The 27,587-nt window shown below is 60.0% G+C and overlaps 1 protein-coding gene across 1 annotated transcript in view; it reads left to right on the forward strand.

Annotated features, from left to right (window-relative positions):
- The window catches only part of ARHGAP35 (Rho GTPase activating protein 35), a 31,150-nt gene extending 7,558 nt beyond the window's left edge, over window positions 1–23,592 (forward strand). Inside the window, 7 exon segments of the mRNA XM_038766821.1 lie at window positions 10,830–14,047; window positions 14,049–14,756; window positions 16,735–16,879; window positions 19,738–19,815; window positions 20,786–20,917; window positions 22,183–22,288; window positions 22,465–23,592. Of these exon segments, the coding sequence (XP_038622749.1) occupies window positions 11,075–14,047; window positions 14,049–14,756; window positions 16,735–16,879; window positions 19,738–19,815; window positions 20,786–20,917; window positions 22,183–22,288; window positions 22,465–22,825 (4,503 nt within the window). The 5' untranslated portion in view covers window positions 10,830–11,074 and the 3' untranslated portion in view covers window positions 22,826–23,592.
- The last annotated feature ends 3,995 nt before the right edge of the window (window positions 23,593–27,587 follow it).

The following is a 27,587-nucleotide window of genomic DNA, read 5'->3' on the forward strand; positions in this document are numbered from 1 at the left end:
GCACTGGGGGAGGTACAAGCTAATTGGTTTGGACACAGTCTTAATCCCCATGAGGTAACAGAGAAACTGAGTGATTTGCCCAAGGCCACACAGTAGACGTGGCAGCCGGGATTAGAACCCATATCCTCTGATTCCCAGGCTCGTGTTCTTTCCCCTAGGTCACACTGTTCCAACTTCTAAAATCCTTCTGTCTGACAGCAACCTCCTCACCTGCCTTCTCTCAAAGACACCTCCTCCCCACAAATCTGTCCTGTTCCCCCACGGCGATCTTTGGTCTTTTGACCCCATCCAGTTTTCTCACGTCATCATGTCCCATTTAGCCTCCATACCCAAACTTCCTTCCCTTGACCAAACTGACACCTCCAAACACCACCATCTTTACTGAACTCAATACGCTTGAGCCCATAACCCTCCATTGATCTCGCTTAATTCTATTTATTCTGATGACTTGACACCTGTCCACATGTTTTGTTTTGTTGTCTGTCTCCCTCTTCTAGACTGTGAGCCCGTTGTTGGGTAGGGGCCGTCTCTATATGTCGCCAACCTGTACTTTCCAAGCGCTTAGTACAGTGCTCTGCACACAGTAAGCACTCAATAAATATGAATGAATGAATGAACCCACAGCCTTGGATCACCTCCGCAGTCCACTTCCTTCGCTCCTGTCCTGCAGCACTGCTGGGGGAAATCTAGATATCAGGCTGACCTTGTCCAACTCAAGTTCGTGCTTGAACCCTGCCCGAAAAAATTATTTCTCCATCATTATTGACACCCATGCTTATTGCCCTTGCCGGTTGTTACAGGCATTTAGCTCCCTTCTCAAACTCCTTGTCCCCCCACTTCTCCCATAACAAATGCCATCATTATTATTATTATTATTATCATCCCTTGCCCCTAATGACCCGACTACTTACTTTATTGAAAAAATTGAAACTATCAGTCATGATCTCCCTAAAATCTCCCTTGCTTCTCTCCAGTCCCTCTCTCCTCCTGCCCCTTCTTCAACTCTCCCATCCTTCTCAGCAATACCTCGAGTAAAATCGCCTGCTTATAGTACTTGTTAAGTGCTTACTTGTGCCAAGCACTGTTCTAAGCACTAGGGTAGATACAAATTAATCAGGTTGGACACAGTCCCTGTCCCACGAGGGGCTCACAGCCTTAATCCCCATTTCACAGATGAGGTTCAGAGAATAATAATAATAATTTTGGTATTAAGTGCTTACTATGTGAAAGGCACTGTTCTAAGTGCTGGGAAGGGTACAAGGTGATCAGGTTGTCCCACATGGGGCTCACAATCTTAATCCCCATTTTACAGATGAGATAACTACGGCCCAGAGAAGTGAAGTGACTTGCCCAAAGTCACACAGCTGACAAGTGGCAGAGGTGGGATTAGAACCCATGACCTCTGCCTCCCAAGTCCGGGCTTTTTCCACAGAACCACCCTGCTTCTCAAGAAGTTGAGTTGCCCAAGGTCTCACAGCAGACAAGTGGTGGAGTCGGCATTAGAACCCACGACCTCTGACTCCCAAACCTGTGCTCTTTCCACTAAGCCCCGCTGCTTCAGCAGTTCCCCCATCCCTGGGTGGGCATGAACCACCAACCTTTCCGTTAACAGGTCCTTCTGACTCCAAGGCCCGGGCTCTATCCACTTAGCCACGCTGCTTCTAAGATCTCCTGCCTTCTCTAGAAAGCCACCCTTTCCGCTTCTGCATCCGACCCCATCCCTTCACACCTTATTAAAACACTTGTACCATCCCTCTGTATATATGTATATATCTGTATATATGTATATATGTTTGTACATAGTTATTACTCTATTTATTTTACTTGTACCTATCTATTCTATTTATTTTATTTTGTTAGTATGTTTGGTTTTGTTCTCTGTCACCCTCTTCTAGACTGTGAGCCCACTGTTGGGTAGGGACTGTCTCTATATGTTGCCAGCTTGTACTTCCCAAGTGCTTAGTACAGTGCTCTGCACACAGTAAGCGCTCAATAAATACGATTGATTGATTGATCCCTTCTTCTCTCCCTGGCTGTCATCTTCAACTGTTCATTCTCCAATGGCTTCTTTCCCACACTGCTTTCAAGCATGCCCATATACTAATAATAATAATAATGGCATTTATTAAGCGCTTACTATGTGCAAAGCACTGTTCTAAGCACTGGGGAGGTTACAGGGTGATCAGGTTGTCCCATGGGGGGGCTCGCAGTCTTAATCCCCATTTTACAGATGAGGGAACTGAGGCACAGAGAAGTGAAGTGACTTGCCCAAGGTCATACAGCAGACATGTGGCGGAGCCAGGATTCAAACCTATGACCTCTGACTCCAAAGCCCGGGCTCTTTCCACTGAGCCACGCTGCTTCTCTATACCCATCTACCCATATCTACCCATCCTAAAAAAAACAAACCCAAAAAACCCTCCCTTGGCCCCACAGCTCCCTCCAGTTATTACCCCATCTCCCTCCTACCATTCCTCTCTAAACTCCTTGCGTGAGTTCTCTACACCCATTTTCTCATGTTCCTCTCCTCCAATTCTCTCCTTGACCCCTTCCCATCTGATTTCCATCCCCTTCACTCAACAGAAACCACCCTCACAAAGATCGCAAGTGATCTCCTTCTTGCCAAATCGAACAGCCTCTACTCTATCCCAGTGCCCCTTGACCTCTCAGCTACCTTCGACACCGTTGACCACCCCCTTCCCCTGGAAATTATAATAATTATGATGATGGTATTTGTTAAGCGCTTACTTTGTGCCAAGCACTGTTAAGCACTGGGGTAGATACAGGGTAATCAGGTTGTCCCACGTGGGGCTTGCAGCCTTAATCCCCATTTTATAGATGAGGTAACAGGCACAGAGAAGTTAAATGGCTGGCCCAAGGTCACACAGCAGACAAGTGGTGGAGCCGGGATTAGAACCCACGTCCTCTGACTCCCAAGCCCATTCTCTTTCTACTAAGCCACGCTGCTTCTCTGGAAACATGATCCAACCTTTACTTCGCTGGCACTGTCCTCATCTGGTTCTCCTCCTGTCTCTCTGGTCACTCATTCTCAGTCTCTTTCATGGTCTCTTCCCACCCTGTCCTCCCCTTGACTTTCCCATCACTGTAGGCAGCACCACCATCCTTTCTGTGTCACAAGCTCGTAACCTTGGAGTTATCCTCGACTCCTCTCTCTCATTCAGCCCACATATTCAATCTTCCACAAATCCTACCTGTTCAAACTTCACAGCATTGCTAAAATCTGTCCTCTTCTCTTCATCCAGACTGCTACCATATTAATCTAAGCACTTACCCTATCCCTCATTGATTAGTGTAACAGCCTCCTTGCTGATCTCCCTGCCTCCTGACTCTCCCCACTCCAATCCATACTTCACTCTGCTGCCCTGATCATTTTTCTATAAAAACATTCAGGTTATGCTTCACCTCTCCTCAGGAACCTCCAATGGTTGCCCATCCACCTCTGCATCAAACAGAAATTCCTCACCATTGACTTTAAAGCACCTTGCCCCCTCCTACCTCAACTCACTGTTTCTCTTACTATTCATTCATTCATTCAGTCGTATTTATTGAGAGCTTACTGTGTGCAGAGCACTGTACTAAGCACTTGGCAAGTACAAGTTGGCAACATATAGAGACGGTCCCTACTTAACAACGGGCTCACTGTCTAAAAGGGGGAGACAGACAACAAAACAAAACATGTGGACAGGTGTCAAGCCATCAGATACAAAATAAATAGAATAGTATTGTATTACTTATTACTAGTATTATTCATTCATTCAATCGTATTTGTTGAGCGCTTGCTGTATGCAGAGTACTGTACTAAGTGCTTGGGAAGTACAAGTTGGCAACATATAGAGACGGTCTCTACCCAACAGCGGGCTCACAGTCTACAACCCAGTCCGCACAATTCGCTTCTCTAATGCCAACCAACTCACTGTACTCAATCTTGTCTATCTCGCCACTGACCTCTTGCCCACACCCTGCCTCTGGCCTGGAACACCCTCCCTCTTTATCTCTTGCAGACAATTTCTCTCCCCCCACTTCAAAGCCTTATTGAAGGCACATCTCCTCTAAGAGGCCTTCCCTGACTCAGCTCTCAATTCCTCTTTTCCCACTCACTTCTGCATCACCTGACTGGCTCCCGTTATTCACCACAGCACCTATGTCCATATCTGTAGTTTATATAAATGTCTGTCTCCCCCTTGAGACAGTAAGCACATTGTGGGCAGGGAATGTGTCTGTTCTATTGTTGGGTTGTACTCATCCAAGTGCTTAGTTCATGCTTAGTACGGTACGAGCTCAATAAAAATGAGTGACCATTTTGGGAGCCCCCGTCTACCTGGTGACAGTTGGCATCTGATCTGAAGGGGGAGACCAGGGTGGGGCCATTTCAGGCAACCCGATTTCACCCTCCAATGGCAGAGTGTGCACGATCCCATTGTCCGGCAGGTTAGAGACCTCGCTGTGGGGCTGAGAAATTGGCCACCTTGGTACTGGGTCATCCATGCATCCACGCCCCTAGCCTGGAGCAAAGCCTCAGCTCAGACGGCATCAAAACCCCCTCATTTTTTTTTCACGGTATTTGTTAGGCACTTACAATGTGCCAGACACTGTACTAAGAGATGGGCTAGATACAAGATAATCAGGATGGACACCATCCCCCTTTTACAGATGAGGTAACTGAGGCACCGGGAAATGAAATGACTTGTGCAAGGTTACATAACAAACATGTGGCAGAGTGGGAATTGGAACCTAGGTCATCTGACTCCCAACCCCATGCTCTTTCCACTAGGCCACACGACTTCTCATGTTGGCCTCATCTCACATTTGCTCCCTCAAGCCTTCTTTCTCTGTGGGGGAGAGAACGACGATGGCAGACAGCTCTCCTTAATTTGCTGTCAGGATGCTCTTCTGCTTTAGGAGTCGTCCGGAGATGTAGCAAACTCTCCTGTCGGGGGCCAGGCCTCAGTCCTGGCTCCGACAAAGCCTCTGAGAGAACAGAAGTAGACGCCCCCAGAGAGTATGGCTCGTGGCTGGGGTCCTGAAGTGGTCTTTCCGACCCCCAGTGAGGAACCTGGACTGAAACTGTCCCAGCATGTCCATGGCACCAGAGAGGGTCGTGGGATGGCCAGCTGAAGGCTTCCACTCCGCAAGGCCTTCCAGCTGAACTCTCCGTAGGGGCCCTGGGGCAATCAACAGAATTCAGCCTCGTCCGGTGGATTATTCTGGGCTCTCTGGGTAAGCAGCCCCGGCCACTGGGCCACTTCCCAGCCTGGTATCGTGGCCTGCCCACACCTAAATCCACACGAGAAGCAGCATAGCCTAGTGGCGAGAGCACGGGCCTGAGAGCCGGAAAGACCTGAGTTCTAGTCCCAGCTCAGCCGCTTGTCTGCTGTGTGAACTTGGGTAAGTTACTTCAGTCCTCTGGGCCTCAGTTACCTCAACTGTAAAATGGGGATTACAGCTAGGCGCCCCATGTGGGACATGGACTGGGGCCAACCTGATTACCTAGTCTCTACGCCAGTGCTTAGAACAGTGCTTAACACATAGTAAGCGCTTAACAAATTCCATAGGAAAAAAACGGGTGTGAGGGAGCAACAAGCTCCTGATCCAACACCAGAACTTCCAGGACCTGGTTTGGGGCACGAACCTCACAGTGCCACCTGGGTCCCCAGCCCCACTGGGACCAGAGTTCCTCCTGTTCCTCTTTGTGGGCACTGCTGCCCTTCCATCGCCCGGGGTGATGGGGAACCAGCAACATTGGGGCTACAGCAGGGGGTCTTGGAGGGCACATGGCCTTTGCTATTGGAGCAGGTGGCAGAGAGGCAGGGGTCCCGAAGCATCAGGATGCACGGCACGAGGTTGGGGGCTCCCGGAGCCGGGCCAAGAGCCAGAGGTCTCAGCTGGTGTGGCCCTGGACCCCCAAGCCCCTTTCTCCTGCTTGAGCCCAGGGGAGGTGGTAGTATGGTCAGAAATGCATGGCACTCAGTGGGTGTTCCATAAATTCCATTGTCCCCCCTTCCCCTGTGGTGATCAGGGCCAGCGGGGAAGGATGGGGGCCAGGGTAGGGTCACTGACTGACCTACTGACTTTCTGTCAAGAAGTCTCTCCCCCTTTCATATTGGGGAGTTGGGGACCACAGCTCCCAAGAAGCTATTTCAGGACATGGGAGTTCTGTAGTCACTGGAGACGGTTTTAATCCATTGATGGTATTTCCTGAGGGCTTTCCGTGGGCGGAACATGGGAGCGTACACCAGAGATAGTAGACCGGATCCCCACTTTTAAGGAACTTATAGACCCTAGCTTGCCACACCCTGTCCACGGTTCCCACCTTCCTGACCACTGCACATCTGGGAGCGACCCGCAACCCCCAGGACTGAGTCACTCAATCCTATTTATTGAGCGCTTACTGTGTGCAGAGCGTTGTACTAAGCGCTTGGGAGAGGACGGTATAACGGAGTTGGTAGACATGTTCCCTGTCTACAACGAGCTTACAGTCTAGAGCCCTGCTTTCGGGCCATGGGCTGTCCACGGGGCCCGCTGGCTTCTCTCCCCAGCAAGGTTGCGCCTCTTGAACCATCCCTCTCCCTACCCCCGGCATGAGGCTGAAGCTGCCAGCCCCCCTCCCTCCGCAGCGGGGGGCTTCTCCCTTCTGCTGGCCCAGGGCCTGCCAGCATTCTTGCCCGGCCAGGAGCTCTGCTGGGTCTCGGGACCGGGGTAGCCTCCAGCTGGAAGGCTCGGTGGGTCACTTCCTGTTCCTGCTCCGCGTTAATCTCCCCGGCCTGGGGGCCTGGAGGCCTCGGGCTTCCTCTCTGGCCTCTCCTGGACAGCTGCCCTCCTCCACCAGCGCCACGTGGGCTCCCACCGACCCGGTGGAAAACCCGAGCCCCCTCTGGTCCCACTGTCCCCTAACCTCACCCCCGCACGCTCACCGCCCCGCCGTGTGATTTGGTTCGAAAATTTCTCCTCATCTTCCACAGTAGCGGACTCCCATGGGAGGGAGCCGGACCTGGGGGGAGCGGTGGGGGCCGGGGGTCAGGCTTTGGGAAGGAAACTCTGGCCTTGAGCGCAGCCAGAGAGAAATGAGCTCCTCGGGTTCTTCCTGTCAGCTGGCGCTCAGCTCGAGAGACCGACCCCGAGCGTAGCCCGAGGGGTCGGGGGAGCGGGTGCGCCCTCCTCCAAAGTTCCCCCAACGGAAGCCCCCGTGTTTGGCTTCTGAACGGGCGTCAGGCCAACTGGCCGTTCAGCAAGGGAGGGAGGAAGGGAGTTTGGATGGGTACTTTCTGGCTACGGGATGGTGGGGGCTTGCTTCAGCTTGCGGGGGGGCATCTATCCCCCCTGCCTCCCCCGGCGGTGGGGGTGTCCGTCCCCCACCACCCCCGGCCCCAGCTTGCCCCCGCACATATGTGTGTGCATTCAGAGACGCCTCTGGGTGAAGGTCTGGTCCGCAGAGAGATGCGGTGGTGTTTACCCGACCGAAGACTTGTTTGCTGTCGAGTTTAAAGGTCAGCACTGGAGGGCTACTTGTGCAGAAGCAGGGAGGGTAGCGAGGACATGGCAGCGCTTTGGGTCCCCAGCCTGAGTTCGGCAACGATGGCTCCTCTCAGTTATCTACCATGCAGGCAGGCCGCTTATGGACAAAGGGAAGTAGTCTGTCCTCTGGGACTGACCTACTGCCCAGGGTCAGGGTGGAGGGAGTGGGCGGGGGGATGGCAACAGGGAAGGCTGTGTTACTTGGAGTTATTAGTTCAACGCAGAGATAGGGGACCCTTCTTTGCCCCTCCCAAAGGAAGCACATTTCCCAGTGTCCCAAGGGCTTTGAACAGAGCCCCGTGTGGAGCCCTGGGCCGGGCCAAGGAACGAGGATGCTGAGTCAGACGGGCCCAGTCCTGTGCTCACAATCCGAGACGGGCACGGTGGCAGCGGAAACAGACCTCCGGCGGCGGGGAGAAGTGAATGGGAAAGCCCGGTGACAGGCAACAGCATCATGGCCAGTTTGGGCTGCCCCTCCCGAGAGACCAGGGGCCCACAGACCTGCGGGGAGGAGGAGCGGGTCGTGTTCCAGCCGGCCCTCCTCACCAGGCGGCTTTCTCCCTCAGGCCGGAGGCAGGCAGGGGGACGCTGTTGGAGTTCCTGGGGAGCAAATTGTGCAAGCCGTCCGAGCAGCTCATTTCTGGGTTTGTTTTTGCGCCGTGGGAGTGCCGTGTGTGACCGTGCCTTTGCCATGGGGGCAAGGTGGCAGGGCGAGACCAGGCAGAGGCCTAGCAGGGCAGGTGTGCCAAGCGGGTGAGGCTCTCTGGGCCGAGGAAGGGTTGTTGGGGGCTCAGGGACCTGCAGGGAGGGGCTGAAGGGGGAGAGGGAGAAGAGGGGGCTCAGGGTCGGAAGCCAGAAATCAATTTCCACCGGGGCCAGTCCTGCCATTCAGGGAGAAAGTCCAGGGCCATGGCTCATGCGGAGCTAGATCACAGGGGCGCTGACCCAGGCGCGCTCTCTGCGAGGCCCACGCCCTCCCGTCCATCCACGTGCCGCAGCCAAACCCCCGCGCCTCTGCCCATGTGATCGGGGGGGGCAGTTGTACGGTGCTGCTTCTGGACCTGGGAACCCGGTGCAGAGGGACCCGTCCAAGTCGGGTCAAATCCGCAAGAGCGACTCATGTGGCCCAGCCAGTGCCCAGGTATTGGGCCAGCACATTTGGGTTCTTCCATCCGCACACAGAAAGTGCGTAAAACCGTCATTATTGTTATTAGCGTAATTATTATCCTGGGCCAGCAGACCTGGGCAAGAGTAGCCCCCCGGAGCCAAAACTGCAGGCTGAGCCCTGCCCCAGCCTCCTCCCTTTCCCTCTCCTCCCCTCCATCAATAATTAGCATTGGCTGAGCATCTAGTGTCTGCTGTTTATTTTATTTTGTTAGTATGTTTGGTTTTGTTCTCTGTCTCCCCCTTTTAGACTGTGAGCCCACTGTTGGGCAGGGACTGTCTCTATATGTTGCCAATTTGTACTTCCCAAGCGCTTAGTACAGTGCTCTGCACACAGTAAGCGCTCAATAAATACAATTGATGATGATGCTCAGTGCTTGGGAGAGTCCAGTGGAGATGGAAAACCCGTTCCCTGCCTTTTCAGGAGCTTAAAGTCTAGCTCCTCTCCTGGCCCTCCTTCTGCACTGGAGGCCCGGGACCAGGGAAACCAGTACCTTGGCCAGACCGGTAAGGTGCCTCATGGGAGGTTTGTGGCCACACCCTCTAGCGAGGCTAGTTATTGTTGAGGATTTTATTACCTTATACGTTTCCCGTCATTTTCTTTTGTTCCCAAACATTAGCGAGAAAAAGGATCCGCGTTATATTCTCTGCGGTGGGCGTTCCCCTCCTGAAACGGTTAGTTCTTTGTGATGGGGGTGGGGGACGGTGGCGGCCATGTAGGTGACTGCTTCCAAGGCCCCCGCAGCAAGCAGCTCGGGGAGGCGGAAGAGTTCGAGCCACGGACGTGCCTCAGAGGGAGCGGGCAGCTTTGGGGCCACGTTATTTCCAGGGTCCTGACCCTGCCACCTTGGCGCGGGGAGGAGCCTGCCACGGAGAACTCGGGAAGGTAGCCTGGTCCATCTGCAAAACCGGGTCACACGGTTTGAGCACCATCGAGCCGGGTGACTCAGAGGAGAGGGCTGGGGGTGCGGGAGCCAAGTGCCGGTGCCCAGAAACTCTCTCTGGCTGCGACTCGGGTACCTCGCGCTTTGGCCTCCGCCAGAGTTACCCACAGCCCCCAAGTTGTGCCTACCGGTCACCTTGGGCTCCTTGTGTCTTTCCCAGGTTCTATGATCGGCCTTGCCCCCATTGCAGGGAACGCAGAGGCTGCCAATTTGTTGTGCAGGGCACAGGAAGGGGCACTGGGCCTCTGCTTGGGGTGCTTGCACGCCCGCAGGATGTAAAGTCCATCCAGGCAGAAGTGGGAACCTCACATCTTCTCGCCAGTGAGGCTTCTTGGTCCACAGAAAAGACAGGGAACACGGCCGGATCCATTCGGGAATTGGTCATGCAAGTAGATGTGATGTCTTCGCGAGACATCCGGGCAAGAGGCCTGCCAGGAGGAACACCCCTGGACTCTCCCTACTTCCTGGGTTGCGGAAACATTCTGCAGGAGCGACCAGGGGACAGAGGAGCAGGCTTGTGTGCGGTCGTGGTAGTGGTAGCAGTGGCAGCAATAGCAGCTGCAGCGGTAGGAGTCAAAGCGGCATTTACCGAGTGCCCACTTGGGCCGGTACATTATATTGGCAGTTCAGAAGGAAGAAGCGGCACGTTCCCTTGCCCACAAGGAGCTCGCATTCTAACGAGGGAGACAGACGTATAAAAACCGGCAACGCAGGTGGTTGAAATAAATAATTCCTTTAAAGAAATAAACAACATTCGTAAAAAGCGGTAATACACTCACGTATGTGTGCTAAGGAGGGTGTAAACGAGTTGCTATGGGATAGAGTTGGTTGAAGGGATGATATAGGGCTCAGGGTGCTGGGAAATCAATCGAGGCAGGCTGGTTGGAGCTGATGGGATTATAGGAGGGCTTTGAAAGTGTCGGGGGCAGGGGAGTGGTGAGAGTTGGGGGACAGAGGTGGGAGAGGGGAGGGACGGCTAGGTGGGTGCCTTGGAAAGAACCGGGACAGCAAGTGAGGGAATAAGGAGTGCAGAGGCCCGGAGGGGAGGGAGGGAGGGAGGGGCTCCCGACTGTGGAGAGGCTCAGAGACGGACGGCGAGGTGGAGCCGTGGAGGGCGGGGGCGGCCGGGCCCTCGCTTTCCCCCGACGCTGACCGGAACCGTCTCTTCTCTCTCTCCCGCCCCGGAAGGTGTAGATGCTGCCCGTCGCCCGCCGGAGAGCGGATCGGATCGACGCCCCGCCGGGCCGCCCGGCGGATGGGGCCAGCCGCGCACCCAGCGAGCTAGCGGCCGCCCGGCCCGGCACACCCGGCGAGCCAGCGGCCGCCCGGCCCGGCGCACCCGGAGCGTTAGCGGCCGCCCGGCGCGGCGCGGGGCCCTGGAGCCCAGCGGGCATCTGGCCAGCGGGGGACTGTGGCAGGATGTGTGGACGACGATGATGATGGCCCGGAAGCAGGACGCGCGCAGCCCGACCTACCACATCAGCGTGGTGGGCCTGTCGGGGACGGAGAAGGAGAAGGGCCAGTGCGGGGTGGGCAAGTCGTGCCTGTGCAACCGGTTCGTGCGGCCCAGCGCCGACGAGTTCCACCTGGACCACACGTCGGTGCTGAGCACGAGCGACTTCGGGGGCCGGGTGGTGAACAACGACCACTTCCTGTACTGGGGGGAGGTGGGGCGGGCGTTGGAGGACTGCGGCGAATGCAAGATGCACGTGGTGGAGCAGACGGAGTTCATCGACGACCAGACGTTCCAGCCGCACCGCAGCACGGCCCTGCAGCCCTACATCAAGCGGGCGGCGGCCACCAAGCTGGCCTCGGCCGAGAAGCTCATGTACTTCTGCACGGACCAGCTGGGGCTGGAGCAGGACTTCGAGCAGAAGCAGATGCCGGAGGGCAAGCTGCTGGTGGACGGGTTCCTGCTGTGCGTGGACGTGAGCCGGGGCATGAACCGCAACTTCGCCGAGCAGCTGCGCTTCGCCTCGGGCCTGCACGCCCAGCTGGCCAAGACGAAGAAGCCCGTGGTGCTGGTGCTGACCAAGTGCGACGAGGGGGTGGAGCGCTACATCCGGGACGCCCACGCCTTCGCCCTGAGCAAGAAGAACCTGCAGGTGGTGGAGACGTCGGCCCGCTCCAACGTGAACGTGGACCTGGCCTTCAGCACGGTGGTGCAGCTGGCGGACCGGGGCCGCGGCAAGGCCAAGATCGTGCCCTACTTCGAGGCCCTGAAGCAGCAGAGCCAGCAGATCGCCGCGGCCAAGGACCGCTACGAGTGGCTCGTGAGCCGCCTGGTCAAGAGCCACCAGGACAGCTGGCCGGGGGCCAGCCGGCAGCTGCAGGCGGCCCCGGAGTTCCAGGACTACGTCTACCTGGAGGGCACGCCCAAGGCCAAGAAGCTGTTCGCCCAGCACACGCTGCGCCTGCGGCACGAGCACGTGGAGCGCCGGCGCCGGCTCTACCTGGCGGCCCTGCCCCTGGCCCTGGACGCCCTGCTGCCGGACCTGGATGAGATCGACCACCTGAGCCGGGGCAAGGCGGAGCGGCTGCTGGAGAGCCGGCCCGACTTCCCGCGCTGGTTCGTCGTCCTGGAGGCCACGCCCTGGGACGCCACCAGCCACGTGGACCAGGCGGCCGACGACCGCATCCCCTTCGACCTGCTGGGCACGGGGCCGGCCGAGCGGCTCTACGCCGCCCACGTGGACAAGCTGCGCGGCGAGCGCAAGCGGGCCGAGGCGCGCCGGGCCTTCCGGGCCCACCTGGAGGCCTCCCCCTTCGTCACGCCTGGCAAGCCGTGGGAGGAGGCGCGCAGCTTCGTGCTCAGCGAGGAGGACTTCTCGCCCTGGCTGGACGAGCCGGCCTGCCTGGAGCTGTACGGCAGGCACCAGCGGCGCCTGGCCGAGCGGGCCCGGGAGGACCTGCAGGAGCTGCTGCTCGAGTTCTCCGAGCTCTTCTACGAGCTGGGCCTGGACGCCCAGCCCAGCAAGGAGAAGATGGCCGTCATCCAGGAGGTGCTGGGCGACGAGCCCCGCTTCCAGGCCCTGCGCCAGCTGCAGCCCGAGCGGGACGCCCTGGTCCTCAAGCACGTCCACTTCGTCTACCACCCGACCCGGGAGACCTGCCCCGCCGGCCCGCTCTGCGTGGACGCCTGGGTGGAGCGGGCCCTGGGCCCCCGCCGGCCCGGGGCCTCCGACCCGCCCCCCGGCCGCGTCAACCTGGTGGTCCTGGGCCAGGACGGGCTGGCCCGCGAGCTGGCCAACGAGATCCGGGCCCTGTGCACCGGCGACGACCAGTTCGTCGTCGAGGGCCAGGTCTACGAGCTGGCCCTGCGGCCCATCGAGGGCAACGTCCGGCTGCCCGTCAACGCCTTCCGCACGCCCACCTTCCAGCCGCACGGCTGCCTGGCCCTCTATGACTCCAAGGAGTCGCTGGCCTACGTGGTGGAGAGCGTGGAGAAGAGCCGCGAGGCCACGCTGGGCCGGCGCGGCTCCCGCCCGGCCCCGCTCCCGCTCACCCTCCTCCTGGTCAACCGGCGGGGCGGGGAGCCCGGCGGCGACAGCCCGGCCAGCCTGGTCCAGCAGGGCCAGCAGGCGGCCGCCCGCCTGCGCTGCGACCTGGCTGAACCCGCCGGCCGCGGCCTGAGCGAGAGGCACGTGGCCCAGCTGCTCAAGGGCCTGCTGGACGCCCGGCGGGCCCTGGACCCCGGCCCCGCCGGCGGGCCCTCGCCGGGCCCCGGGGACGTGGCCGACGCCGACCTGCGCGTCGTGGTCTGCCTCATGTGCGGGGACCCGCTGGGCGCCGACGACCTGCTCCTGCCCATCCTGCGGGCCCCTGGCGGGAGGCCCGCCCAGCGCGCCGGCCCCCACTCGGTCCTGCTCGACCTGCCCCTCGGCCCCCACCCCAAGCGCCTGGAGCTCTGCGTCCTCTCCTACCACGCCGCCTTCGGCCTGCGCAAGACCCGCCTGGTCCACGGCTACATGGTGGTCTTCTCGGCCCAGCGGCGGGCCTCGCTGGCCATGCTGCGCGCCTTCCTCTGCGAGGTGCAGGACATCGTCCCCGTGCAGCTGGTGGGCCTGGCGGGCGAGGCCGCCGACGGCCCGGCCGCCGAGCAGCTGGGCGAGGCCGAGGAGATTGCCCAGGAGATCGCCGGCCGTTTCGCCGGCCTGCTGCCTGCCACCCAGCCCCCGCCCCGCCTGGACCTCTTCCACCCCTTCTTCCAGGATGTGCTGGACAAGAAGAACATCGTCGAGGCCACGCATATGTACGACCACGCGGCCGAGGCCTGCTGCGGCCCCGCCGACGACCCGCCCCTCCGCTCCCCGCGCGCCGGCTCCCCGCTCCTCTGTAACTCGCACCCTCCCGACTCCGAGGAGGACGCCGAGACCCCGCTTCCCCCCCCCACCCCCCTCCTCCGGTAGCCCCTTCCGCGACGAGGCGGCGCCCACCCTGCCCGTGGAGCCCCCCAGGCTCCCGGCCGAGCCGGAGCCCGGCGACGGGCTGGCCTTCCTCGTCAGCGCCTTCGAGAGCCGGCTGAACGACCGGGGGCCCCCCAAGCCCAAGCCGCCGCCGCCGCCGCCGCCGCCACCGGCCGGCCCCTTCGAAGCGGCCCCCCTGGACCCGGGCCTCCGGGACGGACCCCGCAGGTCCTTGGCGGCCGGCCCCTGGCTGCCCCCCGACGGCTTCGACCCCTCCGACTACGCGGAGCCCCTGGATGCGGTGGTCCGGCCACGCAGCGACGAGGAGAACATCTACTCGGTGCCTCACGACAGCACCCAGGGCAAGATCATCACCGTGCGCAACATCAACAAGGCCCAGGCCAACGGCGGCGGCAACGGCAGCGACAGCGAGCTGGACAGCGGCTCCCTGGAGCGGGGCCGCCCGGCCGCCGCCGCCGCCGCCCGCAAGCCCGCCCTTTACCGTGCCCGCTGTGCCCGCTTGGGGCGCTTTGCCCGCTACCGCAGCAGCCTGAGCGTGGGCAGCGACGATGAGCTGGGGCCCGTCCGCAAGAAGGACGATGACCAGGCCTCGCCGGCCTACAAGGGGGACAACGCCGTCGTCCCTTACGAGGCGGATGAGGACCCCAGGAGGAGGAACATTCTGCGCAGCCTGCGCCGGACCACCAAGGTAGGCTGGGCCGGCGGTGGGGGGGGCCGGAGCGCCTGGGTACATTTCCGGGGACCCCAACCTGCCGGGGATGCTCGCCCTTGGAGAGGGCTGGGCAGCTGCCCCAGACGTGGGGATGAGAGCGCCAGTGAAGAGGGAGGGAGTAGTAGGGCGAGGAGAAAGCCGACACCCCGAGGCGTGGCTGCCGGGCGGATCTTACGGGGTCACCTGGTGTTCCCACTGGGTCGGCAGGGCCCGTTCCGGGCCCTCTGGGCGCAGGGCCAGGGGCTCCCTCCGCTCTCGTCAACTGGCTTGACCGGCTCCACTCTGGAAGAATAGAGTCTGTCCCGCTAATGAAATCCAAGTGGATCCTCCGCCTGTTTCCTGGGCCCCCCCCCCCGACCCCCCCGTGATCCTTGCCTGGCTGAGGAAGCCTCCCGGATGCGCCGACTGGCCTGGGAAGCTGAGGTGGCCCGCCGTTGGTCCCCGCAGCCCGGAAGGGGGGTCAGGGTGTTCCTCCCCGCCAGGGTGGAGGGAAGTGGGAGGGACGTGCTGGGGAAGGGTGGGAGATGTGGTGAGAGAAGAGCCTTGCTTCTATCGGGAGGATGGAGGCATGAGGGGGCACTTCTTTTTGCGAGGATGGGCCGGGACCCACCTTCTCCCCGGAAGCAACAGGATCGGTTCCGGGGGGGTTCCTCCGGGGATCCCGTCGGTGAGAAGAAGAGGCCCAGGTCAGAGCCCCAGGACCCATGGGTTGCGTTGCCTCCTGACTCAGCAGTCCCCTTCACCCCGAGGCCGGGGGCCTGGACCCCTAGTCCCTCCCTGTCTCCGCACGGGTCGCCTGGTCGTGGAGGCCCTGCCCCGCCTCGGTGTGGGTCAAGTGCCGGCTGCCCGCTTGTGGTGGCATCCTGACCCCCGCGGACCTGAAACCCCACACCCGGTTCCCTCATCCCTCCCCTCCTGCTATGTCAACATGGAAGCGAGTCAGGGGCCCCCAGGTCAGAGGGAGCCCTGTAGACGATGCGCAGGCTGGGGCATGGCACTGGCGTGCCTTCCAACCTCCCTGCCACCGCCGCTTCAGGAGGCATTTTCCTTGAGGCCGGTCAGTGAAGCAGCCCTGGAGTGCCACCCCTCTGGCAGGGTCCCGTTTTGTTCTTTCCTCTCCAGACCTCAGCTGCCTGCCACTGGTGCTCTCTGCCCTGGGTGATCCTTTCACCCACTGGCCTGGGACCTTACCCACCCACCTGCTAACTCATTTGTGTCCCGTTAGAATTGGAATTGCCGACCCCAGGCTGGGGCAACCATGCCAGGCCTCGCTGCCCTCCCGACTCACATCACCTGAACTGTTCAGGGGCTTTAGTGGCTAAGAGAAGGGGCAGTCATACGGCTCCCAGTGGGAACCGCTGGCTGAGCGGGGCTCTCTGTCTCATCCCCGCTCCTGAGAAGAGGGCACTGAGACCCTGAGAGGTGTGGAACCTGGTTAGGTGGGTAGGGGATGGCCAGAAGAGGTTCTCAACTAGCTCAGGTTTCTGCTCTGGGTTCCTTGTCCGTTCTTCCCTTTGGCAAAATAGGAGGACAGCTGGCTTCTGAGGACCACGTCTTGTCTCCAGAATGAGATTCTCGTTGAGCGGGGCCGTTTGGGGAGCTACCTGTTTCTTCCAGGCCCCTGCCCCGATACATCCAGTCAGGGGTGTCGGATGCATGTGCTGGCCAAGCCTGTGATGGTGGCCTCTCGTTGGGGTGATTTGGACTGCTGCCTGCCAGCCGGGGACGCGGGAAGCAGCCGGTAGCGGCTGGAGAAAGACCGTGGGTCTCCCTTGGGTGCCTCCCCTCCCCACCCCCACCTGGCTCGTCTGTCCAGCCTGTGGGGTGCCGCCGTATCTCTGGGGATGGACCAGAGACAGGCCCCTGCACCGCTGCCTCCTTGGTGGGGGGCTAGAGGTGGTCCCCTCCATTGCCGCCTGGCCGCTAACCAGACTGTCCCGTCTCTCCCTGACAGAAACCAAAGCCCAAGCCCCGGCCGTCCATCACCAAGACGATGTGGGAGAGTAACTATTTTGGGGTTCCCTTGGCCACGGTGGTCACTCCTGACAGGCCGATTCCCATCTTTATCGAGCGCTGTATTGAATACATTGAAGCGACAGGTGAGCTGTGGGAGGGGACGCCGGTCGCGGCCCTGGGGGCCTTGCTGTGCACCGGAAGGGCGTTTGGAGAGGGACCATCAGAGCCTGAGACCCGAATCCTGCCCACCCAGGCCCTGCCCACTGATGGGTGTCTGCTGATGCCAGGGGGTGAAAGCCAGTGGTGGTGCCAGTCGCCCGTTGCAGCCAGAACAGGATGGCGGGGGAGGAATGGGAGTCCTACCCACTGCCCGGGTGCGGTGCGGGGCCCCGTGTAGACGGCCCTGGAGATGCACACAGGCGGCTTCTCCCACCGTGTTGCAGTGAACATGGCCTGGGGCAGGGTTCGCTCCCCGACCCGTGACAGCTGTGCCCCACGGGCCCCGGGTGGAGTCCGGTGATGGGTTGAAGCTCACCCTCGTGGACGGGAGGAAGGGAAGGGGGCCTCCAGAGCCGAAGCCTGCCTGAGCGCCCGACAGCCGGCCCTGTGGTGCCGTGGCTTCTCCGGTCACTGTGTGTGCTTCGGCTTCCCGTTTGCCTCTGAGACCAGGTGCTACCAACGGGCAGAGCCGGTCCAGACCGCCTCCCTTGGCTGCTGGGCGCGGAAGCCACCCGGAGCATCTTGGGAAGTGCCTTTGAGTGCTGGGGCGGCAGGCCAGGCGGTGTGGCATTTCCGCATTCCTCGGGCCGAATCACTCACGCTGAGCAGAACACTGTTGGTGGGGAGAACGTTTGTCCTCCGGCTGGATTTCCCACCGGGGGCTAAAGAGGGCAGGGACATGGGGGCGGGAGCGAAAATGCCAGACCCCAAGGGCCGGGCCTCACCATAACTCAGTTCTCCTTTCCTAAGAGTGCTGGGCCCAGCGGCCCCCCTTACATGCGTGACTCGGTTAGGTTGGGCTGGCGGGGGGTGGGGGGCTTCGCCTGGGGACAATAGGTGAGATCCAGACCCATCAAGCTCTCTGGCACCAGGGCCCGGGTCCTGGCAGAAAGTTTCCCCGGAGTTCTGAGGCCCACAGGGGCTACTGGCGGAGCCTGCTGCTGTTGCTGCTGTTTGTGGCAGCGGCGGCGGCCCAGTGCACGCCTTGGCCCTCCCATCCCCCAGCCTTGAAAGGGGGTGGCCATAGGCATTTTTCAGGGTGTGTGTCATCGCATAATGAGGCTTCCTGCCCGTCCATCTGTGTGTGTATGTGTGTGTGTGTGTGTGTGAGACTGTTTTTTTAGCAACTGAGAGATTTCCTCCTTCCCTCTTCTCCCCACCCCCCCACGCCCCCCCAACCACCCCAGCCAGTGATAACACACCCTGGTAAGCAGTGGCAGGGAGGGGATGGCTTGAGGGACTCGGGGCTCAGACACCCTGTCAGAGTGGACACCCGTGTTAGCTTGGGATCTGGCCCACCAGGCTGTTGGAAAGCGACCCACGTTCCCGCTGGAAGAGGGAGCCTCGTGGGGGCATGCAGGGGGCCTGACTGAAGGCCCCGGGAACTCCAGGGAGACATGGTCCATACCGGCATCCCAAGAGGGAGAGTCCGCAACGGACCCCACCTCCAGGACCTCAGGAGGGCCTGCCATGGAGACCTACGTGGCCAGGGCCAGAGCTAGGAGGGAGAGGGAGAAAGAGTAGGAGAATAAACAAAGGACCCGGGGAGAACAGGCACTCTGTCCCCTACCTGGGGGCAGAGTGGGACTCATAGATGTGCCACAGAGCTAAAAGCGAACCCGTGCCCTCGGGACCACAAGTACCAGGGCTCTGGCCCGCGTTCCGGGTGGGCACTAGGCTGAGTTTTAGTTTACCTCCTGGGCTGGCTCCGGCCTAGGTTATTTGCCAGGTAGTTATCCACGCTGGTGATGGTGCAGAGGATTGACTGGGTATCCCAGCAGATCCAGAGTGCACCGATCCCTTAGGTGAAGCAGAAGGGAAGGAAAATGAAGGGTTAGGCAGGGTAGGCTTCCTGGAGGACGTTATTTCGGTAGGGCTGTGAAAACGTGGAGAGAAGCTGTCTATTGGATAGGAAGGAGGAGGGAGAATGTGGGCAAGGGTTCGGTGGCGAGACGGACAAGGTCGAGGTATACTGAGCTGTTGGCGCTGGAGAAGTGAAGCGTGGAGATGGGTTGCGGTGAATGGTGAGGGAGGCAAGGTAAAAGGGGGCGAGCCAACTGACTGCCTTAAAGGTGATGATGGGACAGTTTCCGTTTGGCACGGAAAGGGATGGGTGGCACTCTCCTACCCCAGCAAGCACCTGCTGGCTCCCGTTCCTTCCTTCCCCCTCCCCCACCAATCCCTGCTCTGCCCCCGTCCTCCCCATTGCTAGGCTGCCGGTTCTGCTGCTGTTCTTTGCCACGGCTGCTGAGGTTTTGTTTGTTTAATTGGTGTGTAATTAGTGGTTCTAATGAATTGTTCTGGCCAGGCTAATGATGCCCCTTCTAATTATGCGTGGCGCTGGGTGGGGTGAGGACTGGGCTGGATGGCCACGTTAGAGGAGATTTCTGCCAAGCGGGTGCACGGTGAGGGGCCAGGCAGGCGGCAGGTGGAGGCGGGCCCGTGTTCACGGAAAGGAGACACCGCAGCTCCTGGACCTCTCCAGGGCTGGTGCAGGTGATGCTGGGATGAAAGGAACAGGTCCCCCCGCCTGTCCGATCTCACCAGGGTTGTGGTGGCTGTCCTGGGCACCCCTTCTCCTGAGAGACTGGACCCTCCGGACCAGGGCTGCTCACCCTCACCTGCCCATGCGGCCTGTGTCAGCCATGATTCCCCCCGCCGCTTGGAAAATCCCTTATTCCTGCACCGTGGGTCCTACCTGCCCCAGCGATCCCGGCCCGGGGTCCCGGAGATCCCCGCCAGGGTTTCTGGCTCTCACCACTGCTTGTTCTTCTTTCTTCAGGGCTGAGTACCGAAGGCATCTACCGTGTGAGTGGGAACAAGTCTGAGATGGAGAGTCTTCAGAGGCAGTTTGATCAAGGTGATGTCTGCGGGGCCCGGGATGACGTATGCCGGGCCGGGATGACCGCGGTCACGTCTGTAGGCTCACGGCCCACAGGGCGGTAGGAGCTTGGGTCTCTGGCACCCCTTCCAGTGCCCACTCTCTTTCCACAGCGCTCTCCCCTTTGGGGCATAACTGACGGGGCTTCTGGCCCTGGAGTCTGGGAGGGAGGCCCCAGGGCAGGTGCCGGCTTGATCGGAGGTCCCCGCCGGGTCAGGGCAGCATCCCAGTGAGACTAGGCGGGAGGTTTCCGAATTGCAGAGTTAGGAACCTCTTCCCCAGTTCTGCAGCACCAGGCCTCGGGATCCCGGAGGCCAGCCAAGACGGCAGGTTCCCGGCAGATTCTGGGAAGGGCTTCTTCACCAGAACAGGCAGAGCCGACTGGACTGGCACCCCCAAGGCGCCGTGCGGAGCGGGCAGGGCTGGGCATTCCAGGTTTTGGAAGAGACCCGCAGGCCGCCCTCAGTCAGGGTGACGGAGGGAGCGTTAGGGGCATTGACTCCCACCACACCAATGGTGCCCACCCAGGAGCAGACTGCAGGGCTGATGAGCCATCAGGCTGGCCACGATGTGCCATCTGGCCGTCGCCCGGGGTTGGGTGGCCAGTGGGCGGCCTCCTGGAGGCTGCGTTCTGGGAAAGCCTGAGAAGAATTTTGACCCTTAACAGGCAGGGAGGGCTAGAGCAGGGGTCCCACTGGGAGGGGTTGCTGGGAGGCCAGATGTCTCCCAACCACTTGTATCTTTTGCCTGAGTGGCGGCTTCAGAACCCATCGACGTTTAACTGTCATCAGCCGGAGCACCGATGATGGATCTGGTTCTCTTACACTCTCAAAAGGGTTGAACCGGCGATCTAATTTGGGTGCCCGGGGTTCCTCATTTCAGGGGGCCTGCGCCCCCAGCCCCAAGTACCCCGCCGGCCCATCTTGAGCGGGGCCCATCCTCCTTGCAGATCACAGCCTGGACCTGGCCGAGAAGGACTTCACCGTGAACACGGTGGCCGGGGCCATGAAAAGCTTCTTCTCCGAGCTGCCCGACCCCCTGGTGCCTTACAGCATGCAGATCGACCTGGTGGAGGCTCACAGTGAGTCCGCTCGAGACCCCTCAGGGCGGGCGGGGGGCTCCAGGGGTTTGGTTGGGGGGGTCCTGCCTCACTGAAGGGCCGGAGGGCAGGTGCTGGGAACTCCCTGGATCTGGCGAAGCCCGCCAGGTGTCCCCAACTGCTGCTGCCACTGCTCTTGTGGCCTCTCGGAAGCAGTTGGCACGGAGACACCATCCCACCAGTCTGCCCCCGTCACCCCCCTGGACTGACCGGTCAGCGGGCCTCGGGGAGAGGCCCGTGGTGTCGGGCTGGCTGGCGTCTGGGCCGCCGAACCTGATGGGAACCCGAGAGTGGCAGCCAGGGCTCTCCTCGAAGCAGCGAGGAGCATTGCTACCTGCAGAAAGAACCCCATGGTGCCGACGACGGGCACCGGGCACCGGGCACCGGGCAGAGCTGCCAACCCGGCCCTGGAGTGTGGCCCCACCTAGTGGTGTACCAAGGAGCAATACTATGGTGCACGACTCCCCTTCTCCCTCTCCCTCCTTTTTGGAGTCCGGGACTTCCAAAAGGCTGAGGAACCCTCTTCTCCATCGTGACTCAGCTCAGCGCAGCCTCCTCCCCCCGCCCCCAGCTCAGGGCGGACACTGTCCGCAACTGGGCACCGCGACTGGGAGAGGGACCGGCTCCAGGGAGGCGGATGGAGTGCCGAGGTTGCCGTGGCCGTGTGAACTGGGCTCCCCGCTCGGGGTAGGGGTGCGGGGCACCTTGTGAGGGTCCCCTGGGCCCTGCCACTAGGCCGGCGCAACACTCTGGACTGGACTGGGCCAGACTGCTGGCTGCCACTCGCTCCTAGGCCCGGGCCCAAACGGCAGGATTAGCCTTCTTTCACATTGTCGTATTTGAGCACTTAGTGTGTGTAGAGCACTGTACTAAGCGCTTGGAAAGTACAATACAGTAATAAGGCAATAAAAGTGTAGTGTCAGTTGGGGTGGGAGGAGAGCAAGGAAATGGGAGGAGATTTTGGGAAGGGGGAGTAAAGGAGGAGGCAGCTGCGCAGAGGAGGAGGAGGGTGGTTGGAGGGGGGACGGGGAGGAGGAGAAGGAAGAGCAGCAGTAGGAAGAAGACACACGCCAGTGGGGTTGCCGGCTGAGCCCTGTTCCTGTCTCAATTCCTCCGAGTGAATGAACCGGGACCCACAGGGCCTGCTGAGAACTGTCGGTGCTCCCCAGTGACCCCTCCCCCTGGCTCCACCCCACCTTTTCCATTCTGGACTGTTGTTACCTGACCGGCACTTAATCTTCCGCTAGAAATCAACGACCGGGAGCAGAAGTTCCTCGCGCTCAAAGAGGTGCTGAAGAAATTCCCCAAGGAGAACCACGAGGTCTTCAAATATGTCATCTCTCACTTGAACAAGTACGTGACCGTCGCGGTGAGGGGGGAAGGGCAGAGGAGAGCGGGAATCCCCATGGGCATTTTTCCTGGAGGACGGTCGCGCCATGGCCGTGAGCTGGGGAGGGGACGACCTCGCCGGCTGGCCACCCCCCGCGGCCAGGCCAGGCTGACCGTTGACCTCGGGGCGTTACCTGCAGGGTCAGCCACAACCACAAAATCAATCTGATGACGAGCGAAAACCTGTCCATCTGCTTCTGGCCCACGCTGATGCGTCCGGACTTCAGCACCATGGACGCTCTGACGGCCACCCGCACCTACCAGACAATCATCGAACTGTTCATCCAGCAGTGCCCCTTCTTCTTCTACAGCCGGCCGCTCTCCGAGCCGGCCGGCGCCACGCCCAGCTCGCCCTCTGCGCCCGCCGCCGGCATCCCCTTCCTCGCCCCCACCCCGCCGGGCAGTCAGCCGTCACCGCCTCAGTCTCCCCCGCCGACCCCCCAGTCCCCGGGGCAGCCTCCGCTGCTCCCGCAGCTTCAGGCCGAGCAACCCCCACTGTGACCAGCGCGAGGCCAGTGCGTGCTCGGGCCGCTCCGGCCGTGACGTCCACAGGGGCCCGTCGGGACCGGGCAGGTCAGGGTGAGGGGCACGGGCCCCAGATTGGGCCCCACGCCGCTGGGCCACGGGAGGCCTCGCCCCGCGAGGGCCTGCACCGAAGCCGCGCGGCCGTTTCCCCAGACGCTGCCAGGTGTGGCCGCGCCGGCCGCTTGTACAGAACCGACTTTGAAACACCGCTCCTGACCCGGGAGGGCGGCGGGGGTCCGGGCCCCGACTAGGAAGCCCGAGGGCTGGAGCCGGCCCCCTCCGGCCTGCCGTCTCTGTCTGGGCTGTGCCCACCAGCCCTGGGCGCAAGGAACACTGGAACAAACACAACAGGAAAAGCACGAACACAAACCTCATGTTCCGGCCCTGGTCTCGCTCCGGCAGCCAGGCCGGAGGAGCCGCGGGGCGGGAGGGAAGGGCCTGGCCTGGGGACCTGGGGTGGCCAGCTGTCGGCCCCGCCACGCGCGTCAGTCCAGGCTTGCCCTCCCCCGGCCGGCCCACGTCGGGCACCTAGCACTTAGCAGTAAGCGCTGAGAGCCGGATCTGGCGTTCAGGGCCCCTGTGAAACACGCTACGTAAGTGGTTACTGAAACACCCTTGTTAAGCTCTGTGTGTATGTGCGTGCGTGTGCGTGCGTGCGTGCGTGTTGTGAGCGGTGGGTCCCGACCGGTGGACCGGCGGACGGATGGGCGGGCGGAGGCGGGAGGAAGCCTGCGTGCGGCCTAGGACGCTGTCTCTGTGGTTTTTGGTGTGTTGGGGGTGGGATGGGGAGGGGGGGGGTTGTTTGTGGAACAGTTTCTCAGTCTGTAACAGCTCACTGCAAACCGGGATGGGGGTGGGTGGGGGGCGGGTGGCGGGGGGGAGGGATGGCAACCGGAGGGGAGGCCCTTGCCCAGTCTTGCTCTGGCCCACGGATGGCTCCCCTGTTGCCAGGCTGCTGCATCCACTACAGGAGGCCTGGCCTCCCTCCGCCCAGGGTGTCCACACCTTCAGCCCCTTGGGGCCAGGGCTGCTTCCCTCCCACCCCCCACCCCCCCCAGGGAGAGTGAGGAGGGGGACGGGGGTGGCACCAGCTGCCTGGATGTTGGCCGGTGGACCCTAAAACTGGGTGCCCCACTGCCCCACCCAGTGCCACGGCAGCAGGGCTGGCCCACACCTGAGGCCCCCCTTTCCACCCCCCACCCCCCCGAGCCTTCTCCGGCCGGCAGCCCCCTGCCCTTGCGGCCGAGGCAGTTCTGTTAACTGGACGTTCTAAGGTACCACTGGGCCCTTTGGGGCTCTTCGCACTTTAAAACACATCCCCTGCCTTTCAATCGATTAGTCAATCAATGGTATTGATTGCCAGATTGTGTTTCTCGGCCGGGACCTTGTGAGTCACTACAGCGAGGCGGTTTAAGACAAAAAGAAAAAAACTCTAACTCCTCCCCTTTGTCCCGGGCTCGCCTTCTCCCGCGGGGGTGCGGGGTCCCTATGGGGCCGACGGCCTGTTAGTTCACTCGTGGGAGATTCCCGCGGGCTTTGGGCCGGAAACCCGCACCCGCACTAGGTGGGAATGGGCCGATGATGAACTTCCTTAGGACCTGAGCAGGGCAGGAGCAGAGGCCGTCTCGGCCCCCTTCCCTTCCCTTCCTCTCCCTCTCCAAGGGTGGCAGCTAACCTCTGCCAGGGCCTGGGGTGGAGACGTGCGTCCTCGGTGCCTTTCTGGGGGGCTGATGCCAGCTTACCCCTCTGCCCCCCAGCATCGCTCTACTTATCCCTGTTGGCTGAGAGGGAGGGGGGCTTGCCGTCCTGCCCCTCCGCCCCCAACCAGCCTCGGCCCCTTCTGACCCCCCAGAGGGGAAGGCGAGCGAGAAGCAGGTGATTAGCCAGGGCTCTGCTTCATCCTCTGCCACGTGTCTGCCCGAGGGACCATCAATCTGGCCCTGGCAGCCCTGCTTGCCCGTGGGTGTCGGGGGGGGGGTGGCTATTTCAGAGTAGCCACTGTGCCAACCTGTCGCCTCCGAGGGTGGTGAGGGCGACCCTGCCCCCTCCCCCTCTTTTTTTTCCTCCCCCAGGCACGTTCCGGCTTGGTTTGTGAGCTGGAGGGATGAGCCTCCCGTAGAGCAGGATTTTTGGGGTTTCCCAGGCCTCGTGGGCCATGGCTGCCGGGCGGCCCCATCACTCCCCACCCAACAGCTCAGCGCCGCACACCGTCCCACCATCTTCCCTTTTCCAGCAAGTAAATTTCAACAGGGCAAAACGGAAAAACGTGAAATAAAGGAAAAGCAGCAATCCAGAGTGGGGGCAGGAGGGCAGTTCCTTGGGCCCGACGCGGGCACGGCCTTTTTATTCCTAACGAAAAGGGGGCCCGTCGCGGCCTTCGAAATAAACACGTCTCTCCCCATCCCCCTTACCTAGCCTCCGGTCTGTAATCGTCGCTGGCTTCTGCCTTCTGGTTGATTGTTTCTGGTCTGACCGTCCCCCCCTCACCAAGCCGATGTTAGTCCTTTCACGTCCCAACTCCCGGCTGTGGGTACTGAGCTCAAATTCTCTCCGCGGGAGGGGGGAGGCCGCTGCCCGCGTGTAATAGGTCCTAGTTTTTACTGTTAGGTTTTCAACAGACTCCCACTAAGGAGAACTCAAACGCAGCAGCAATGTTGTCTTTTCAATGTAGTTACAAGACAGGGCATAAGTTATTGTTTAAATAATAATAAAAAAAAACCTTACAATCTCCCTGTGTACATTTAAAAAAAAATCCGTCTTCTCAAATCGTGTGGGAATAAAAGTGGTTTGAAAATTTGGAACGGTGCCGTCCTCGGGGTCTGATTCTTGGGGTCTTTTCGCCGGCTGGGCGAGCGAGCCCTCTCGTTCTCAACGTCGAATGGACGAAATGTGTTTTGAGCGACTCGGGGGGGATGAAAAGCTTATCTGTGGTGTCCGTTTTTGTGGCCGGGTCGGTCCACAAAGTCTGCTTGGGAAAAGCGAGAGAACTGTGTGTCCGGAGATCAGTCCTACAGCGGCCAAGTCGTTTTTCTGTCCGTCTGTCTGCCCGGGGGCTCTGGTCAACGCCGAGTTGGGCGGGTTGAGCGTGTCCAGTGGCTAACTGACCTCAAGGCCACTTCCAAACCGCCCAGCGGCCGGCAAGGTTTCTCGCGCCGAGTTCTGTTCGGTTTGTTTTAGAATCCTGTATTTGCTACCAAGTATTGTATTTGTCTCGATGGGAATGGTGTAAAAATGAAAGGACTGTGTGATATGTATCATAGTTAATAAATCCATCTTGTAAAAAAAAAAAAGAAAAAGAAAGCCGCCCGATGCGTGAAAAACGGGGTGGCCGGACAGGTGACCTCGCCGCCCGTCCTCTGTAAGCGGTCCAGGTGGTGGTCACCCCCTCACCGGTGCTCCGGTCACCCAAAGCAGACTCTGTAGGAACAAGAAGACGGGGGTCCCCCTTCTGTGACAGCTGTCCCCCCTCTACCTCCTGTTATGTCTGTGCCTTATGAGAACTGTCCAGAACGGGTCAAGCAGTGGTATTTATTGGGTGCTTACTGAGTGCCAGGGCACCGTACTAAGCGCTTAAGCCTGTTCTAAAGAATACAACAGTTATTGCTAAATCCAAAATCCTGAGTGGCTGAACCTCTGCCCCCCACAAATAGCTTACTCTCTGACAGAGGAGTTAGATAATTGACAATGAGAGTGTTTATAATAAATAGCAGCTTGCTTATATGAGTGCTAAGGAAAGTGTGAATAAGTTAATAAATGACAGAGACGGCCAAAGGGGTGATTTGGTTAGGGGTGGGAAAATCAATCGGGGAAGAGCTTGTTAGAGGAAGTGGGATTTTAGAGGAGATTGGAAGCAGGGAGAGCTGTGTGGGAAGGAATCCCAAATAGGGTAACGAGAATGGAGGAGGGCCATTTGATAGCGAGGAGGTTGGCTTGGGGCAAATGAAAACAAGTTGAGAAATAAGAGAAGCAGCAGAAAGAGCATGGGGCTAGGAGTCAGAGGACTTGGGTTCTAATCTCGACTCTACCACTTGTCTGCTGTGAGGCCTTGGGCAATTCATTTATCTGTGTCTCAATGACCTAATCTGTAAAATGGGGATTAAAACTCCATGTGGCACAGGGAGTTGGTTCAAATTGATCATTCTTTATCTATCCTAATACAGTGTCTGATATATAGTAAGCGCTTAACAAATACCACCTGGAAAAGGGAGGGGGTGAAGCAGAGAAGAGAAGCAGAGAGGTAAGAGAGGGGAGGTGATGGAGGAGACTTGTTGCTTTCAAGTCAACGGAAGGTTATATGAGGAGAGGAGAGGTTGTGGGCTGAGCAAGGCCTCAAGAAGATAATCCGTGTAACAGCATTGGGGGGGTGGGGGGGGACTGGAGGCTAGGAGACCATCGAGGAGGCTGATGCAATAGTGTAGCCCCGGCTAAACCAGTGCTTGTACCAGGGTGGGAACCGTCAGAGGAGCAGTGTGGACTACTGGCTAGAGTGTGGGCCTGGGAGACAGAAGGACCTGGGTTCTAACCCCGGTTCCACCGCGTACCTGCTGTGACCTTAGGCAAGTTCACTTCTCTGTGCCTCAATTACCTCATCTGTAAAATGGGGATTAAGACTGTGGGACAGAGACTGTCCAACCCGATATGCTCGCATTCACCCCAGCGCTTAGAACGGTGCACGGCACACAAATAAGTGCTTAACAAATACCTCTATTATTATTATTATTATTAGAGGGATCCTTCA

The sequence above is a fragment of the Tachyglossus aculeatus genome, chromosome 26 (assembly GCF_015852505.1).
Source record: "Tachyglossus aculeatus isolate mTacAcu1 chromosome 26, mTacAcu1.pri, whole genome shotgun sequence".
Classification (NCBI taxonomy): domain Eukaryota; kingdom Metazoa; phylum Chordata; class Mammalia; order Monotremata; family Tachyglossidae; genus Tachyglossus; species Tachyglossus aculeatus.